Genomic DNA, 20,907 nt, shown 5'->3' with positions numbered 1-20,907 from the left:
TATAATATGTTAGTCAATTAACATAGCATAGGTGATATATTGGGCCCTAGTTTCCTTTCATCTTAAAACCACCGATTTTCTGAAAGAACTTTTGACTGGAAGAGGTGAAGTAAGGGAAACAAGGTATAGAAATACTGAGTAAAAGCAATGATTGGATCAGGAGAGATGAAAAGAGCGAGAGATCCTGACACCAAAATTAAAAAGATGAAAGGATGCTGACAGTAATGGTCAAAGGATTAGTTGACTAAAGCAGAAAATGAAAACAGTGATACTGCAGGGGAAAAACAACACACACAGTGAAGACAATTAAGACATAAATGGGACAAACGGGGAGGTTGTAAACACAATAAAGCCAGCCTTCGGTCCCATTGTGTTTCTGTAAGAAATAACTGAGGGGTTGAATCTTATCCTGTAGTGGCACCAAAAGCTGGAGGTATTCAGGAAACTGCTGATGCCTGTGAACACGGTGAAGCTTCCCTCGACAACCAATCATGGTCCGAGATGGAACAAATTAGGCAATAGTAGGTTGTTCCAATAAGTGGAACCTGTTTGTCAAGGTACTCTCACAGGGAGGAAGACTTGAGGTGCAGTATAGAGAATGGATCTAACGCAGTTTCATTCAGTGTGCACTCTGCTTTCAAGGTAGAAATATTAAACTCATTTCAAACGTGAAACAGCTCTCATAAACTCACATAAACAAACCTAACCTTTGCATGTCCATTCATATCTCCTATTTTCTTCATTTTATGATGGATTTAACCTGATGCATTCATATCTTATACCTGCTATAACAAGTTTTTTTTTTCTCTGTGTGTGTACACTGTGAAATGGTATTGGAAAGATAAAACATCTGTGTTACGTATCTTTATATGCAGTGAATACTGATTCAATTGAGCTTTCATTCAAAGGCTGATGATTACGACAGCGCCTTTGTACACGTTAAGTCTTTACGTGATATATACTCAGTATATTGTTGGAAATAATTAGCTGGTGTGCTCGTTAAGTTGAAGGATTTCCAAGGGAAAAGAAGGAAGAATGTAAAACGATAGGGAGATGGAACAGAGCAAATGCAGGCCAAATAAAGGAAAATAATCTATTTTTACCAATGCAGAGAGGAGGAGGGTAGTTCCATCGTCTGACGGTTCCAGGCATACAGGTGACATGTGAGTTCCCCTACAAGGAGAAGGCAGAGAACAACAAAGAAATGGCAGTACATTCATTTATTCCCCACTCTGTCACTCATCTGTTGCTCAAATTGTTTGATCCTGCTGCCTGTCGCCACATGACGTCATGTGGCGACTTAATGACTAAATCAATCAGATGTGACAGAGAAGAATAGAGTGGGAGCGTCGCAGGCATATTAAGACGATTGCATTTATTGTTGCACTTCTAAAATAAGCAACGCAACATTTTTCTGAAAGCCTTGCATTTGAGTTTCAAAGTGAACTTGCCAGAAATATTAAACATTTGATAACAGCAATAAACCCCCCAAAATCTGTTGTTAGAATATAATAGGCTGTTTCGGCTGATCGTTTCTGAAAACGTGTCTATAGTCACAGTCAGAGAGAGCCTGTCACCCGCTGGAATATGCCATAAGGACTTTAAAACATCAACAACATGCTCATGAAGTCTTTTGCACCATTATTATGTACTGTTTTGCATGTCTCACTGATTAAGGTCTAATATTGCTATGGGAGATAATTAATTCAGATATGTTTACACTTGAGGGATCTTCATTTCATCTTTAATCTATCTATCGTTACCTGAATATATAGGTTGGATATAATAATCACTTCAACACTGAGGCACTTCTGAATACATGAATATGTAGGATATGTGGATTTAAACAATATGGCTGATGGAACTTAGTGTAGAATAAAATGTGAATCTATAGTCAAACTTGCATAGATTTTTTGGTGATTTAATTTATGCCTGGGTACATTTACACAACTCTCCCCGACAATGCCTTTACTGTAAATATTGTCAGGGAAGTTAAGAAAAGTATGTTCATTTACATTTGCTAGTCTGTAATATTACCTAAAACTTCCTCTACATAATCTATAATAATCTATAATAATAATAATCATAATAATCATAATAATAATAATAATAATTATTATTATTATTATTTGACTATCTAGAGGAAATGGGTTAATAGGCACTGGCTTAAAGTGAAATTTTATGGAGCTCAAGATGACTTAGATGCCTTCCCTTAATAAATCATTTTGAGTAATTTTTTTCGATTATCCATAAAGAAACATGTAATTGGAATAATCTCCACAAACCATTTTTTTCTAAACACCTGCTTGTTGTCCTGCCACTAATTAACTTTACCAAAACTCTTTCTCCCAGCAATTGTATAAGTCCTTGTGTAGTGCAAAAGGAACAGGGAACTTTCGAATACAATCTGTGTGAACTACTGCATGCAGCGTGTTGTACAGACGTCACCATCCGTCTCCTGAAGCCGACACGACTACAGTGGAAGCTTTGGAGAATGTGCAGAACGCTGTCAAATTGGATGCTGTTCAGAATTCTGAGTTCATAAACCCGCATCCTATAGGCAGCAGATAGAGGACGCCTTTCCTGAGACATATCCTTCTTTTGGCTCTACGTATTTGAGCAACTTAAGGGGAAAGCTGTCATGCATCACAGCATCCAGGCTGGCTGACAGAGAAATAAATAAACAATCATCTCTTAAACTATAAAACCACAACAATTTTCACAAAAAACACTGAGCTTAGAACGTGCATCATTTGGTGACAGGGAAAGATATGCAAATACATCGTATACACTCTTTAACTGGTTTCTATGAATATTAAAAACACAGTACTCCATATATTATTGCAAACATGTTTACAATAATTGAATCGCATAATCAGAGCATTAAGTTCACTTGAGCTGAAAAATAAACAGATAGCTTTTAATTGTATCATTTCCATCAAGTCTACCTCAGTTTTTGTTCCCAACATTTGGCTTTATCCACTAGTTTAAAAGCTGAACACTGCTTGAGGAGAGGACAACTGACAGGACTGACAAAGGCCAGAAAAGGATAAGCATCAATGAGATTTTATGGTCACTTACGACTTACGACCATATCTGAGGCTGGGAGATATTACCTGCAAAGTATATCCAGGTTCACACTGGAAAGATACCACATTATTCATCTGAAGACGCTCCCCAACCTTGACGGCATTCATAGGAACCACAGGCTCTGGGCAGTTGGTCAGAGACACGGCTAAGAAATAGATGAAAAAGACGTCAGGAAGCAGGGAAAGGGAAAGGCAATTAAAAGGAGCTGCGGCTTTCAGGTGACGCAATTATGCGAAAGGCTCCCTGCTTGTCAAGGCAGTGATGCTTTGCATCAAGTGGTAGAAATGTTTTTTCACTTACTTTTGTATTCCAGTCTGAATCCAGCTGCAGACACACTGATATCGGAGAAAAAGTGGAGGTAGAGTTGGTTGGAGGTGCTGTTGAGGAGAGCAGGGACCGTGGTGCCTTTAGGGAGAAGATTAATAGTGGAGTTTAGCAATGCTATCTTCTGCATTGGCCGACCATAACTAACTGTTTAAGCTACTGGCAAATAGCTGGAAAAATGCTCTATTTACATTTGCTGACTTTAGGGTGTGCAAAAATGCATGCATGGATGAGTGTTTACTGTACAGGTGTAATAGGATATTCGGGGAACCGGATGCATAATAATGCTCGCTTTAACAAGACAAAGAACACAGCCATTTGGTTCTCCTTAATGTGTGGATATGTAACAAGCATATGACAAAAGCAGACAGAAAAAAAAAAAAAACATCATTCAATAAAAGCCGATACGACAGATTCTACAGATTTAATGACCTAAAATTGGTCTTTTAATAACTCAAATTTGTGAAACCTGGTATTTGTCTTTCATCTCTTTACTCCAGGGCACATGTAACATTTATTTTTGGTCAAGTTCCAAGCACAAACAAAGGGAGAATTCCCTGTTGCTGTATCTGCACTATGGGGGGAGTAACACAGCTACTATAAACAAATGTTTACTTCAACTCCACACAGGAAAAGGATAACCTTTGTAGAATTTAAACAAGATTTTCCAGGGGAAACTCGAGCAGTTTGGAAAACGTGAAACTCTCCCATGACTACACCAGCTGCCTCTACCCACTCTGAATTACATTAAGCAATGTTACAAAGCCAACTTTGCCACATGAGACCCCCATTTTTAGTCCTGTACATGTTGGTTAACAGATACAGTGTTTGCTCAGTGAAAACTGACTCGCCAATTATGTTGCTTTGTCTACGCTTCTGGCAGGTAGAGATGCATGATTAAAATGTGTTTTATGTCCAAGGCTGAGGCGGGAGTAAACATTGAAACCATCATTAAACACATGAAAGAAAATTAATGCACACATACAAACACACATATAGAGCAATACCTGAGAAGCTGCCAAGCATGGTGTCGGTATTGTCTCCTCCGTCAAACACCTCCAGTGAGTCCCAGTTCTGTTCTGTGACGAAGCTGATGACCTGGATCTGACACAGACAAAAAAAGAGGGGATGGGATTTAGGAAGTAGGGCAGGACTAGTTGGGTCAAGGGTGTGTAGGGAAATCAGCAAAAAGGTTGATAGGTGAAAGATTAACGAGGGACCAATTAACTCCTTGTCAAAACATCAGAAAAGCTAACCCCAGCATGACAAAGCTACTTCTATGTAGACCACATAGTTTAGAGTACATTTAGAGCACATACACTATTTTGCCAAAAGTATTCACTCACCCATCCAAATAATATAAATCAGGTGTTCCAATCACTTCCATGGCCACAGGGGTATAAAAGCCTAAATATAAAACACCTAAACATGTGTGAAAGAATGGGTCGCTCTCAGGAGCTCAGTGAGTTCCAGCGTGGTGCTGTGATAGGATGCCACCTGTGCAACAAGTCCAGTCGTTAAATGTCCTCACTCCTAAATATTCCACAGTCAGCTGTCAGTGTGATTATAACAAATTGGAAGCGATTGGGAACGTCAGCGACTCAGCCTAGAAGTGGTAGACCACCTAAAATGACGGGAGCGGGGTCAGCGGATGCTGAGGCACATAGAGCTCAGAGGTCAATAACTTTCTACAGAGTCAATCACTAAGACCTCCAAACTTCATGTGGCCTTCAGATTAACTCAAGAACAGCGTAGAGAGCTTCATGGAATGGCTTTCCATGGCGATCAGCTGCAACCAAGCCATACATCAGCAAGTGCAATGCAAAGCATTGGATGCAGTGGTGTAAAGCAGCCACCACTGGACTCTAGAGCAGTGGAGACGTGGTGTCTGGAGTGATGAATCACGCTTCCTGCAATAGAACCCCTTTGGGATGGATTAGAGTGGAGACTGAGAGCCAGGCCTTCCCTCCAACATCAGTGTGTGACCTCACAAGTACACCTCTGGAAGAATGGTCAAAAAGTCCCATAAACACACTCCTAAACCTTATGGAAAGCCTCCCAGAAGAGTTGAAGCTGTTATAGCTGCAAAGGGTGGACCGACGTCATATTAAACCCTATGGATTAAGAATGGGATGTCACTTAAGTTCATATGCGAGTCAAGGCAGGTGAGCGAATACTTTTGGCAATATAGTGTGTGTGTTTATTTACTTTGTATACTGTTCAAAGTATCAAAGTGTTGAAAAATGAAATGATCAAAGCCATGAGGGCTTCACAAGTAACAAAAGTTCAGAATTCTCAATAGAACATTACTCGTATTATTGTGAAATATATATATTTGCTTTCTTTTCAATATTTTAAACACCCTCTTGGAAAGCTGTGTTTAAGTAGTGGACATTGGATTTAAAATAAAAAAAACAAAAAACTGTATGACCGTCGGACGCCTCTGTCATTTACAATGACTGTTGGGGGAAAAAGACACCATGTTCTTTAAAAACAGAGTTCTGGCTTCTAACAAATATTGCAAATCTAATTTTGCCATTGAATACTTACCAAAGGAAGTGGGAGGCTAAGCCCAAATATATAATTGCAAAAATGACAAATTTAAATGATTGCGTGAAAGAGGTAAACTGTGCCATCTACTATATTTTTGTTCTCCGTCTTCAGCAAAAAAAATGTTTCCATTCTTTCACTCTCCAAGCTTCTCTTTCTGTTCCCTCTCACATCCATTACCCGGCCCTGTCCTCGGCCTCCAATGGTTATAGATCGGATACGAGCCAATTAAAGAGCCGGTAGGGGCTCTGGTGCATCCCGGGGAGACAACGCAGATCACAGATTGATCTTTCATTAGGGGGCCACGGCAAATGTGCCGGCAAGGCACCTCGCTCCTTTAAGTTGTCTTCTGGATCGTGACTCTCCAATCTAATGTGTCTCTCTCTCTGCTAGCTGGTAAAGGGGGAGCAACAGATAGAGAAAGACAACGAGGGGAGAAAGAGACGAGGTGGAGTAGGAATAGTAGGGACGAGGAGTGTTCAACTGTCGTCACATGTTGCTAGCTCAGGCAGTGACCCTTTTGCAGCGTGGAAGTGTGTGTGTCCCAGTGTGCAGCGGTGGCCCAAGAACATAAACTCTCATTTATCATGACCAAACGATACCGTTGACAGTCTGGTATGCATACGTTCCAGTGTCATGCTCTTGGCCTCGAGAGTGTGTGCGTCTCTCTGTTCTTATTCTCGGTCCATTTCACTTCCAAGCTAGTGGCATGTTAGCGTGTAGTGCAGCATGCTAAACGTGCCTGAGGGCCATCTTGTGTATTTGACCTGCAAGGACAGTCAGCTGAGGTGGAGGAGCTAATAGCCGAGGGACGGCACTGAGGTCATTAACCACAGAGGCTGAAGCATGAAAACTTTCCGTCAGGCAGATCCACAGGGACCCTGCACAGGTTCCTGGTGAAGTTCCACCATGTGCACATCAACGAATACAAATATGCAAACTGTATTAACTCCGAAGTAAGGAAATTAAAGTTATTGAACAGGAAATTACATACTTTTTTTTTTCTTTCCAAGTTGTGCAATCTTAGGTTTCTGGTATAATGATCTGCCAAATTAAATTGTGAGCCTCTCTAATGTGTTTAGACTTTATCATCTAGCAGCTCTCCTGTACCCTGAGAATTGTAAATGCTACAGCCTGATGTACCGTGGGTAGCTCTGTTAATTAGCCCTCGATAAGCTGAAAACAGATCACCACACAGGAACTTCCTGTCAAGACCACGTAGAGCTATAAAGGCGACCAGCTAAAGGTAAATACAATATGTTAATTCCATTAATAGACCAGAGACCGCAAAAAAAAAAAAGTTAGTCAATATGTTTCAAGGGGGAAAAAAAAGAAAGGGCACTGCAGATTAGCCTCGGAATATTCATTAAAGGATACTATCCGATAAACACACCGACGGTACGCACATAATAATAATAAAAAAAAAATCAGCACTTTAAATCTACATTTCTCTATTAATTTGCATGGCTGTGAGTCAGTCATTATATTCTATTACAAGTGCATTATTATTATAATGATATATTACATTTTCTTTTTTTATATGTGCAGTATACCTGCCAAAAATGGATTTCTCTTTCCCTTCCAAAAACATAGCTTTTGAGTTGGCTAGTGTCCTGACGTTCCATATTTATGGACTACTAACGGAGAGTTACTTCCCTGTCCCATGTGGTTTGGAAATATGGGATTGGATTTGGGATGAGTAAAGGGGGATTTAATGTATTTACATTGTTCTTAACACAGCAGGATCTGTCTCTGATGTTTGCATGATCTGATCATTACAATTCTGTCACCCAGGAGGAGCTCTGTGTACAAACCTGGATTCCTGATCCTTCGGGAACAGTGATCTTCCACACACAGTTGAGGCTGTTGAGGTAAGGCTCAGGAAAGCCAGGAGATAAGATGGTGCCAGTTCGGTGGGTCAGATTGCCTCCACATGGCACTGCAGGGAAAAAAAGGATGAAAAAAATATAACACAGTGTACCAAATGCATCATGGCTACAGACTGAGTAGCCAGAGTGTCGGATTAGATCTAACACATACAAGCATTTGCACACTAAAATGTGTTAGTATTTCTTAATCTTCTTCCTTCATCTTTTGCCTCAATCATGGATGCGAATGTACTAGTGGGATTATGGAATTCTCTCTCAACAAATGGCAATATTGTTAACAGGATGATGAACACACAACAAAAGACTAAAAAACATAGTGACAAAATAGTTAATTAAAGAGGTTTCATACTTGGTAAATAAACAGCTTGTTTTAAGAAAAATCAGCTGTTAGGACTTACTAAAGTTAAATCATTAAACCTCAACTAGAATGGAGTCTGGCCACACACACCCACATTATGTGTCGACGGGCTTCAAACACTCCTCCCAGCTCGTTGTGCACATTAACACATCTGGCGACGGCATTGCAGCGTCTGCCACAGCTGCATGTACTGTAGTGAGTGCGTGTGCGCCTTTGTATACGCAGCGCATGAGGATGTATCCGTGTGCCTGAGTGTGTCTGGGCGTATGTGACCCTCAGCAGAGCCTGCCACCTGTGTGCTGCATGGCTGAATCTCGCTGTCTCGCTACAGGCAATCGCTGGCGGCTCACATCTGTGCCATAGACATGGGAGTTTGACAGTCAACGAAAAAGGAATCGAGTGGGAGACGCGCAGAGATGAGAAGAGAGCGGAGAACATAATTAAAAACACAAATAAATAAAAAAAAACACTAAGAAATAAAGCAAGACAAACTAAAATGCACACATGCAGGCTGACTGACAAGGGTTTGTGTGTGTGTGTGTGTTTGAGTAGTCATGCCCTACCTATACAGCTGGGTATGGAGCTGTTCCACTGCGCCAGGGCATTGGGAACCGTCAAACATTCAATGGCACTCGGCCCCTCCAGCATATAACCTGGATTGCACTCAAAGCGGATCACGGCACCAACAGCGAAGTTGTTACCCATGCGGCGGCCATTCCGGGGCTCGGGCACTGAGCTGCACTGGGTAGCACTAGTCCGTGGCACAGCTTCAGAGAAACAGAGAAAAACACAGTGATTACAGGTGTTGATCTGAAGTCATTATCTGTGACATTTCCAAGAACATATCGGGCTGTTTCCACCCTTCTCTGTTATTGATTATAGCCAGCTGCACGATGGATTTCACAATTCGTATTTTCCAAGCACTCACTTGATTTTCAGGCTTTCTTTAAGAGTCCCAACACCTGATCAATGGAGTGATTTGTTAGAAAAGTTACCACGGGTGTCATTTTCCAAATGATCACACTGTGTCCCAAATAAATAAAATGCAAAATGGCATTTAGCTTTGTTGTCGCCTTGGGCTTCTTTTAAAATACAAAAAATGAATAACTTATTCATTAAACTTTCTCCAGAGCTGCCATTGCCTTTGGATATCTGCAGAAAATGTCATTTCTGGAACAGTGCATTGTTAAAGAAACAAACGGTTAACGTGAAAAGTCTCTCTTGGGGGACGAACAGGACAGTTTAAGAAGGATCTTGTCAACAGACCGTCGTACTAATACAGCGTTAATGCTCCAGAGCACGCACTTCTGCCGACGCACACAAACACATCACAGCTGAAATGATGGAGGAAGGTGAACCCTTCGAAATAGCTCAACAAGTCCTGTATTGTGGAGGGATTAGAACAGAGGGAATCCAAAAGAAACAAGACATAAGGGGTTTATGTGTGTGTGCCTGTGTTACACACTTACCCTGGTAGACCAGGTGGAATCCTCGAGAACTGGATTGTCCTTTGGAGGTGAAACGGATCAGGATTTGGTTGGAGGTTGCTAATGGCAACGACTCACCTGTGATGGGCACAATTTAGAGACAGTTTGTTATGTGTTTTAAACAAAGTTCTGCCATCATTTTTTAGAAACAACACATGTTAGCTACCCAATTACCATATAATCAAATATGCTGTTAAATTACTCATATTTCAGACCTCTGGGGGAAAACAATTCAGGTGTGAAAGTTAGTGACTATTTTAGGGACTCAATCTGTGAGTCCAGCGTGACACTTTAGAAAACATGCAAGAGGTAGGAAATGTGCTGATGATTATGTGAAGGAGGTCTCTGATGTGGATAGAATTAGAATACATGTTGTTCATATTTAGAAGATATTTTATGGACAGCCTCTTATTAAACTGTGACGAATCAGTAAGTCGATATTGGATGCCAGTGAAAAAGGTTTGCTTCGTCTTGAGCAGCGACATAACCCTTTTACAGAAGGTCCTATAGTGATTAATGTGTAGCATGTCTATAATGCTTTGTAAGGGATACTGAGCATATCACATTATGCAAATGCATGGTGATTATTAATATTATCATAATATGTCACTGTAAAACAGCATAAAGCTTATGCTTATTGGACGCCAAACAATTTCCTTTAACCGCTTGTGACATAATGGCAGTCCTGATCATCGGTACTGGTGGCACTTAGTGGGGTCTGCCTATATCACAATCTGTTCTGAGAGCTTAAAGGCTACTCTTAATCAGCATATGAGCCTTGAACAGAATCTTAGCTCACCATCATATTCTTATTTTACCAGTTAAAATATATAGTTAACAATTCATTTATTTTTCTTGTCCCAGCTAGACTATTGTGACTCTGTTCACATCCCCAACTAACAGGTAATTACAGGAGAATATGCAATTGGTTTAAAATAGTGCAGCAAGATCCCTAAGTGGTGAAACCAGCTGCAGAATCACACTCCCCGTGACTTCACGTCATTGATTTGTCATTTATTCAGAATCACATGCAAGGTTGGGATTGTCACCTGCAAGGCCCTCCGCAATCAAGCCCATGCGTACGTTCAGAAAGCCTTTACTGTGCAGACAGAGCTCTAAGTGCACCTGCACCGTGCTTAGCGGCTGTCCATCTGTCAAAATCATACACTAGATTCAAGGATGATTGAGTTGTTTATTTTTTCACAGGTTTGGAACAGCACATTTGGTCAGTTGGGTTTTATTTTAAATGGCATGTGAAAACCCATTTGTGCAGACAGCCCTTTCATTTGTGTTTGGTCTATATCCATATCCAGAAACTAAACATTGCATTGTGGACAATTTACTGTGGAATTAAGGAGTCCAATGTGTTTTGGGGCTGCGATATGTGTAGCGTGAAATCATTCCTCAAAGAACACTTATCTGTGCCAAAATGCCAAATCTGTGGACTACAAATCAAATCCTCATACGTTATCGCTAAAATTATGATATTATTATCCCCTGCTATCCTCATCAGCTCAGAGTGTAATTAAACGCCCTCGTGATGTATCTACTGTGGCGGAAAAACTGTTTGCTGACTGACGTGGGACATGATACAAAGTGTGAGCGTGGCTGTCTCTGCCTCTGTCTCTCTCTCAGCGTGCCGCTGACTGGCTCGCTGCTGTGGATCCCATTACTCTGTGTCTGCTTGCTGTCACACTGGAGCGGGAGTCAGACGTGCCGAAACCCCAGAGGCAACATCTGTGTGTCTGTCTCAGCCGCTCTGTCCTGTGTGTGCATGTTTAGCTCACATTTGAATGTGGGTGAATGTTTTAGTGTCCTGGGATAACTCGAACAGCATAGTTCTTATTCACGGTGTTTGTCCGAGTACCACTGTAACATCGCCAAGGCATGCTGGGTAGTTTATTAGAAGCCCTTGCTGCGTGCTGTCATGGTGACAGTGTTTCATAATTTGCTGTGCGGGGCAGGTATTCATCCAGATAGATCAAACATGTGTCAGCATGTAACTTATCAACCCTCTGGATACTTTCCAGCTCCAAAGCACTTTGCCTCTAAAATGATCCTCTACGCGGGCGTTTTTAAAGACTTACGAGGACAGATATGACTTTGGCTTTGGGCTGCACCGGTTTGGATGCAGCAGTCATGGGGAACAGATGTCAGAGATTAACGCTCCAGCTGTTAAACCACAACTCAAACAGGTTTAAAGTTAAAATAAAACAGCCGCTGTGGGGGGATTACAGGAGTAGGATTTCATATTTTATTATTACATTTTTTGCATGTGTTCAATAATATGCTTGCACTGAAACAAAAGTAGCAACGATAGACAAAGTTGAATGTATTTGAAATGAACACATTGGTCGCTCTTATAATGATGATGAGTGGCATATGCCTTTTTTTTAATGAATTGAAAAATTAGCATTTAAAAGAAATCAAATTGATTTCTTGTCTTAGTCAGTTCTTCCGACATCCCGTCTCCTTTTCTTTCATAATTCTGTTCTTTTATCATTCACTTGTTCGACTCCCTTTTCTCATTTGATTCTGAGTCTGTCACCACTGCCTCTAAAAATTCACAATACCTGCCTTTTGTTTCCAAAAACTAGTGATTTTCTTCAAGGCTACGGCAGTGATGAACACTTACTGGTGAACGTTACTGGGACTAGTTTAACGTAATATGCTTCTCACCAAGAATAAACATAACAAACTCCCTTATGTTTAGACGACTGTGATTTACCACGCTTGACAATAATATCCTTCCAGCTTCTAAAATATTCATGACCTACATAGTACTGCACATAATATGGGCTTGTATATTAGACTGTATGGGTGAATTTCTTGCTCCATAAACTTGCAGATGTGTATGTTAGTCGATTTGTCAGCTTCGGTGTGTCTGTACGGCGGATGCGGGTTCACACTTCTGGATTATGCCTAATTCATGCTGGTGATGCCTGTGTGCACCAGTTCTACGGCATCACTGGCTGTGTGGGCTAAAACTCTCTCTTCCCTTGCCAAAGTGTGTCAGCTCTGCTCTGCCATGCCTGGTTAGAGAGCTCTGTGAACCTGCCGCCAGGAGTCCTCAGTTAATATAGCAGCCTGTTTATTGAGCTGTAAACTGGATTTTCTGAGGCTACCCTGGACACAAACCAAAGTAATCATTTTGCTTTTGTCAAGCCACGGGGCTAGGGCAGGTTGAGATGGAGAGGCGCCCTAAACTCACACACTTTTCCACTCCAACCCTATCGAAAGGTTGAACCTCCCTTTTCAAGTTTTTGTTTTTTTTTTCTTTTGTAGCCCTTCGGTACAGTTGTGGCATTTATCGCACGCGTTCACAACTTCACTGTTGCAACAGAACTCATTCGTTCTCCTTCCCCTTCTCACCTTCTGTTACTCAACTTACAACAGTTAATCTTTCTGCCTTTTCTCCATTCTCCGTTTGATTCAATGACTCGATCTTTGTGAGTGTGGGCTGTACTTTCGGGATTCGTTTTTCTAGAATGTGTTTTTAGGATCCTGTATACAATTTAAATTAGAGATTTTGCTCAAATAAAATAAAAGTACATATTGGTTTGGAGCTTGGAGACAACGCAATGATTTCATTTTGGAAATGTTTTGGTTATGGTTTGAAATCCTGTGGCCATGTTCATGGTCAATGCAACAGTTTAAGGGGACAAAATTAAACAGATGTTTCTATATCATTGCTTTCCATGGAAACAGGGATTTCTCACCATGAGGTTTAAACTTTAACTAATGAGAAAATGCTGTTATTATTTGACGTTTGTAAGATTATATGGTATTGTTTTTAAACATAAAGGTATTACCTCAATTTGAATAAATAGTGATTTGTAAACTAGCTGAGACTGTTGCATGAATAAACAGCGTAAAGCTCAAAAGTTGAGCCACTAGTATTAACGTAATACTAGTGGTAATTCACTATTTATGATAGCTGCAGAAATGTTAATGCAGCTTTCATTAAGCGTTTTTGTTCCAGCTCATTATGCTCAAATGCACAGTTGTTTTCCGCTATCTCTTTCTGCCTAGCTTAAACCCGACACACACGTCTTTGTGTGTATATCCTGAGTCGTCGTGTGTTTGTGTACAATACTGATTCATGTGTATGTGCAGTCTTCTTGTGCCTGTGTACTGATACATTATCGCTGTGACTCTTAAGGTTGTTGTTGTTGTTGCAGTTGAATTGCAGTTGACTTGTTTAACAGCTCGGTGGAGCCCACCTGCAGCCACAGCGGCTCTGCCTGTGTCAGCAATTTGTCTCCGAGTTTAACTGGATCCTTATGAAAGGGATACGGCTAAGACAACATTTTATTTAGTCCCCTGCCGTGTCAAACCAAAGAAAAATAGCCAGGAGATCAAATAGTCCATTCCCATCTGCTGATTTCTCATGTAGGATCCATGTCTTGAAAACATGCAGTTCAATGTAAATAGCTTCGATTTCCCACCTCCCCTAAGTGTGATAGCTGCTGAAATATCCCCCGTGGTGGCTGCCATGTGTGTTTTGGTTAAAGTACCTGTGTGTGCTCCAGAAAGGCTGCTGAGAACACGGGAGTGCTGTGTCGCCCCATCATAGACCTCCACAATGTCATTGAGAGCTGTCTGGAAGAAGGCGAATTGACTGAAGACCACTAGAAAAGACAGATATGGACAGAAAAATTGACATCAAAGCAAACTGAAATGAGCTAAACTCTCAAATCCATTTCAAATGACACGGGATACTTGAAAAGTACACCGCAGCATCTTTACTCAAATGAATACTGTCAACAGCAATATCAATCAAAATGTCTTCTTAAAAAGCAAAAGTGGATAATACTGACAGTTATGACAACCAAACGCATGACTAGATCAACAATTCGCTCTGGGCTTGATTGTTTGTCAGTAGATGACAAGCAATGACAGTCATGCTGTTTTACAATGTGCAGCTAAAGCTCCACCACGATGGTGCTTTCATCCTTTCTGTGGCCACCAGTCACGACCATCTAATCCTTTCACATCCAATCGGTGTCTTATGTGCTCATATGTTTCAGGTTAAGGATGAGGGATGAGAGGGATAGAAGATTAGTCCTCTCCATTATTCTTGAGCATGACTCAGCACCTGTTTTCTTCCACCATTACCTTAACCCATACATCCTACATCTAATAATAAGAGAAGCCAGTGGTTGCGGTGACACCCACCCTGAGTAAAGTAGCCCATCATTAGTGCTGGTGCATCAGTTAAATGAGCGGCGCGAATGGAGGCGTGATGCCTTGGGTCTCGCCGTCATTATCCAGGAAAATGCAAATGTGGACTTAAATTATTTAAAATTCCTCTCTCAGTTTGACTCCGTTGAATGAAATATGTTGGCGACAGGGTCCAAGAATAATGGCTGCCCAGTCTTTATGGAGCAGCGCCAGATGTGGGGCGTCATGACCTCTACATTGAAAAGACCAAAGTACCCAAAGCACATGCCGGCTGTTGCGGTTTGGTGTAATTTAACACTGATAGGACTTGAGCTTCCCCTTAGAGAGGCACACTGTTGATAACTCATTAGAGAGCCAGAGGAGAAAGGGAAGCAGGATACAAAACGAGTGAAAGCCAGACAGAAAGCCAAGCCATGACTCATGGGCAAGTAAGTGAATCGTGTCTGCTGCTGTATTTGCATGTCTGAGCTGTGTCATACTTCCACATTTTTGCTTTTTCTGAATAATTTGTTGCTCCTTCAGAATCAGATTACATTTTGGAAGCAAGCTGTGACCTTTAAGATGGAAATGTCAAAAAGTAGTGAAACACCAGGAACACTGGATCTTCCAGACACCAATTATTTTGTTTTTTTGTGTGAGTCTGAGACAGACATATTGTACGCCTGGTGAGTAAGATAGGGATTCAATTCTTCCATTAAAGTAATGCTAAATATGTGTCATGGGAATGAGACATACTTGATGTTGGAACTATCAATCATTATGGGATTCTTCTGTGTGTAAAACATATAAAAACACTGCCACTAAAACTAGTATTAACTAGACTATAAGATCAACAGTTTTCTACTTACTTTCATTAACATCCACAGTGAAAGAACACCTTGAACGTATTGAGACTCTTGAGCATAGTTTGAGTTTGATAAGGGCATTTTGTTTTCAACTGCATTGTAATTAAACACACATAATTATCCCCCCCTGTGCACGCTCACAAATGCACAATTAAAAATCTGCTAGGGAAATTGAACAAATCCAGTAATACAGTTCTCTTCCTTGGCTTACCATAATCCTTTGGCACCACCACAGAGTACAGACAGGTCCGCGCACTGCTGTAGTTGCCAGGGTAACCAGGAGACAAGACCACTCCGTCCAAACCCGAGTACTGTCCACCGCACGGAGCTAGAGGAAGACGCAGAGATGAGAGTTGAAGAGACACGGCGGACGGAGAAGCAAGATCCAATGCCAACAGTGCAAGATTCCATTCCACCCCTCCCTCCTGCGTTCCCATCCCCTCTGTTCCATTACTCCTAAATTACTTTTCTTGTCTGATTGGGTTTTGGGTGGAAGATGTCCCTGCTGTTTGCCAGAGTGAAATTGCAATGTTTTCCAAGTGTCCCTCTGGGTTAGCCTGGGTGGGATGAGGCCCGGATCTCCTCTCCTGCTTCAAGCCCCCCACGCATGCTTGCAGCTCTGTGCATCCCATGCATGTCAGTGCGGTTTGGTCGTGGTGTGCGCGCTTGCATTCCAGCTGACATGTAACTAAGGCGTCACACTGTGAGAGCCAGATTTGGTGGCGTCTGGGATCTTTTAGCAGCGTGTTTGTGTCAGCTGTGTGACGAGGACGTCAGAGAACAGCCAGGATGACGCAGGTTTTGTGGCGTGTGTGAGGAGCAGATATGCAAAATAAGACGCACTCCTCAAACCGCAGATTAAATTAAACCTACACCCTCACACCCAACAACATTTGCAAAACCCACACAGCTCTATATACCTGTAGGACATAGCTCCATGCAAAAAAAACACATAATCCCACATGCATGTTTACATGTGATAAATCTTTTATGTGTTCCTCACAACCGTCTACAGATGTCAGTGTTTACCAATGCAGATGGGTTTGGGTTTGTTCCAGCTTGGCTTGCCGTCTCCCCCCATGATGCAAGTGAGGGTGGGGTCTCCCTCTAGTGTGTAGCCACTGTCGCAGTGGTAGGTGACAGTGGAGCCCAGCTTGAGGTCGGCGCCCACCCGGGTCCCATTGCGCACTACGCCCGGCTCAAAGCAAGACTCCCTGGGGTTCTCTGTGGAGAGAGGTAACACGGTGGAAAATCAGCAACAGAAGGGGATGCGTGTTGGTATTCAATAAAAGGATTTTTGCATAAAGCTGCAGCGGTGATCCTGGAATAGAAATTGTTTTTGTGCCCGAGGTTCCTGATACTCGGATTTCTTACTTCCTCCGTTTGTCGCTTACTTTGCTCGTTCCCATTTTTTTCCCCTGCAACCCTGTACTTTCCTCTTTCAGTAAATATATCTCACTGACTGCCACTTTTCTCTCTAGCTCTTGACAGTGCCCTTTCATCTGTGGCTGCTGGAGGTATGTATGGCTCGGGAGACAGACAGGCAGTTGATTGAGAGTGGCATTGCTCTGGCCCAAGGTCTGCTGACTGCACACAACCGCCTCTCACACAACGCTTCGCTGTGCAGTCAACTAGAGAAGACAATGCACATACGCAAGCTTTCTCTCGTGAACACACACCCACACCCACACACACACACACACACACACACACACAGTATCTAACCACATATCAATCACCACTCCTGAGGTCGTAAGAAAGATGTCTCGCTTAATCTACCATCACATTGTTCTTGGAAAATGTGCATGTGAGAGGAGGCCTGACAATTTGCCACACTTCACACCCTTACAGCTAAAATAGACTCAGGAAAAAAGCCCAAAGCAATTTAGTTCAATCTTAAACACAGTTCACTGTAGTCTCAAAGCAAACTTCAATATTTGATGACTAACACATACACACACACACAGACACACAGACACACACACACACACACACACACACACACACACACAGACACACACACACACACACACACACACACACACACACACACACACAAGAGAATGTGAGTCAAATGTTTTCTTTTATCAGGAAAACTTCAACTTCAAATTCAATGCATCAGAAAAATCTGCCTCGGTTATCTCAAAATCTGCCAGCTGAGAGCAAAAACACTATAACAATGTTTCATATTTAATGAAGCTCAATTGGGATGCCGACAAGGAGGATACGTGTTTACTTCTTTTGAATGCTAATGGTATTTAAAAAAAAACAAAAAGCAATTTCATTACCTGTGTAAGAAAGTAGAACCCTGACTAACAATATCAATTAAGTCTTTACATCTCGCCTATTGTCAACTCATTGTCTTATTTTTGACCCTCCCCCTCCCCTCCCTAACAAAATGATTGACCAGGATACATGTGCCTATCGCTTGTAACTTTTGTATCAGAATAATGGAGTACACTATTTGTTTTCTTTATAAGTGTGTGTGTGTGTCTGTGTGTGTGGATTTGGCACTGTCCAAGTCCAAGGGACTGAAATGGAGCGACATACGAGGGAGAGAGAGAGAGGGAGAGAGAGAGGGAGAGAGAGAGAGAGAGAGAGAGAGAGAGAGAGAGAGAGAGAGAGAGAGAGAGAGGCACAAGCCCCAAACAGCTGTTTCTATGTACCTCCCTCTGCTGATTTCAGAGAAGCCTTCATGAATTCAAAGATATTCGGCTCTCTGATGTGCCACGTTCTTATGTGAGTGCTTTGATAAATCAATGTGTTCTTTGATTTGAAATGGTAGCCTTATGTTGTTGTTATTTAGCCTATCTGGGGCTGTGGACCAGATGCTGCTCCGATGGTCATGCTAATTTGGAGAGTGCAACTTTGTCTACATGGTGATTTATACAAGTACACAAAGGAGATTCATTGAAATCACAGAGTTATATTCAAATTTTCTTTAACGGTATGATTAACTGGCTGATATTGAACCAACAAAGGTTACGCATCTATGTAAAATCAGACATTCAGTACCCCCAAATTGGCAGAATGGAATGTGGTTTTGATGACCGCCTTATATCGAATCATCGGATATAAAGTGTCACCAATGGTATTTATACTGTACACATGTGTGACTTCCCTGGAACTGCTTTTCTGTGTTTATATTCTGACTACCTTTACTCATGTTGGAGGGGATTTTACTTCTTTCTTGTTCCACTAACTGCCATTTAGAGAGGGATTACATTTGCACTATGAACAACAATCTCCAGTTGTGTGTAAGCAAATTCCCCTGTGCTATAAAACTATCATATTGCAGGTAAAGGGTACAGTTCCTGTACCAAAGTCTTTGTCGAAGTTGAAATCTTTAAATTTATTGATGATGAAGTGCATGTAGCACCTTGGATAAATGCCTAGTTTGGAAGCTGAAAGCTGGGGACCTGCTGACCAGACAGGATCCTGCCCTTCATGGCTGAACAGAGTGCTGGGGCCAAGCATGTGGTCTGTTGGTCTGACTCCTAGTGCACCTGTTCTAGACAGGTTGAGCCCTTTCACGGACCCGAACCTTCCCTCGCCACCTCCTCCATTAAACCAGCACACCTGGCAAGAGATAGCGGAGGCGTGATGGATGGAGCAGGCATTAGGAGTGGACAGGCCCCCGGACAGTAGCTGGTGGCGAGAAGGTCAGTCGCTGCATTGAAGTTGACCGATTTAATACGCTTTTCCCGGGGAAATTTGTAGGTGTGAGACACATTAGTGCGAGTGGCAAAATACTCAGAGGAGTTTGAGTGATGTGACACAAAGTGAAAATGAGCCCAGGAGTTAGTGAAGGGATTGTAGTGGACACATGACGCGTGAGGGTGCTTGTATGTGTGTGTGTGTATGTGTGTGTGTTCGTGCCAGTCTCTATGTGTGTTATTCAAACGTGGCTCAGGCATGGCAGGTTTTTGCCCACATATTTCCCTGGAGAGCCTAATCAGACATGGCCTGAGACACAGAAACAGAAAGATGTAACGATTGCTTGGTAAAGAGGCTGAGAGCACCTCGGGCAGATTTCGTAATGTGATTTTCGGTGGCGGGCTGACCAAACACTAGCCGAGCCAACGTGTCAACTCGCGTGCTTCCTCGCCGACCAGATCCAAACCCGAAGCCAAACATGCTCGTGTGCCATGTTGTCTGTCTGAAACCGAGGAGGTAATTTATGTATTATTTGGTTACGGTTCATTAGTGTGGAGGATTGGAAGTGGGGAGAGAGAGTTTTTTCTGAGCCACACACTGGGTCCATCTGCCCCAACAGATTGGCCATACAATATCACACACTCTATTACACACTGCAGAGAAGATTGCTGGGAGTGAGTAAAGCGGTAGACTCTGCAACACCGTCTTAACAAAACGCTCCATTTATGTACAATTTGCAAAGGAATCACAGAGCTGGGTTGCATAAACAGGTAGCGTTCTGAAATCTCTTGAATTGCTTATATAGATCAAATCCCACCTGAGCACCAGCCAACAAACCGCGAGCTCAGGGTCGATATGGAATTGGTTAAATGTCTGATGCCTTAAACAGCTCTAATTGAGGCTGGGAGATTTAGGAAGATTTAACACTGTTCTCTCAAGCAAAGCCCTTAACGAAGATGCCCAGTCTAATTTAGAGCTTGTTCAGCATCTGTATATTTGTTAGGGAAAGGCTTTAACACACGGCCACTGAGGCGTTACCTTGTGAGGCTGAAACACAAGAGCAGAACACACAGATGTTGTCTTGTGTTTTCCTTAAACCAACTGGCTGTCTGTTGAGAATAGTTCTGCAGAGTAGCAAACGTGAGCAAATACATGCAGGACCCCCAAACAACATGCTGTGGTCAGCTAAGAATATTTTGCCTTCATATAAGAGGAGCCAGAGTAAGAATTATGAAAAATACAAAGCACACACACTGTCTGCTTTTCATTTTCATAGCGTGTTACCCGGCGACTAGAGGGGGTACAAATCAATAATGACGCCAAAGCAGACTATAGCACACACGGGAGGGTGGTGATCAGGACGCTGCAGCACATCCTGTTCTTTCTCTGAAGCAATTTCCACACCACTAATCTCACCTGCTTTGGACTAGACACAAGAGAAAGTTAAAAAGAAACAATCTGCAAGGTCGATAAGCGGCAGAGGGTAAATCCATTCTCACTCTGCCAGAGGAGGAATTCTAAAC

At 42.1% G+C, this 20,907-nt stretch overlaps 1 protein-coding gene across 1 annotated transcript in view; it reads right to left on the bottom strand.

The window, feature by feature from the left end:
* csmd2 (CUB and Sushi multiple domains 2) overlaps positions 1-20,907 on the bottom strand; it is a 230,847-nt gene that overhangs the window by 54,451 nt on the left and 155,489 nt on the right. The window contains exons 31-40 of the mRNA XM_084032112.1: positions 16,757-16,951; positions 15,939-16,055; positions 14,216-14,329; positions 9,681-9,776; positions 8,775-8,978; positions 7,779-7,903; positions 4,422-4,518; positions 3,391-3,495; positions 3,117-3,235; positions 1,104-1,173 (exon numbers count right to left, since the gene is read on the bottom strand). Of these exons, the coding sequence (XP_083888238.1) occupies positions 1,104-1,173; positions 3,117-3,235; positions 3,391-3,495; positions 4,422-4,518; positions 7,779-7,903; positions 8,775-8,978; positions 9,681-9,776; positions 14,216-14,329; positions 15,939-16,055; positions 16,757-16,951 (1,242 nt within the window). The remainder of the gene's footprint in view (positions 1-1,103; positions 1,174-3,116; positions 3,236-3,390; positions 3,496-4,421; positions 4,519-7,778; positions 7,904-8,774; positions 8,979-9,680; positions 9,777-14,215; positions 14,330-15,938; positions 16,056-16,756; positions 16,952-20,907) is intronic.

The sequence above is a fragment of the Eutrigla gurnardus genome, assembly GCF_963514095.1.
Source record: "Eutrigla gurnardus genome assembly, chromosome: 17".
NCBI classification, from domain to species: Eukaryota; Metazoa; Chordata; class Actinopteri; order Perciformes; family Triglidae; genus Eutrigla; species Eutrigla gurnardus.
The sequence above is the reverse complement of the archived record's forward strand: the minus strand, read 5'-3'. Positions and strand labels throughout refer to the sequence as shown.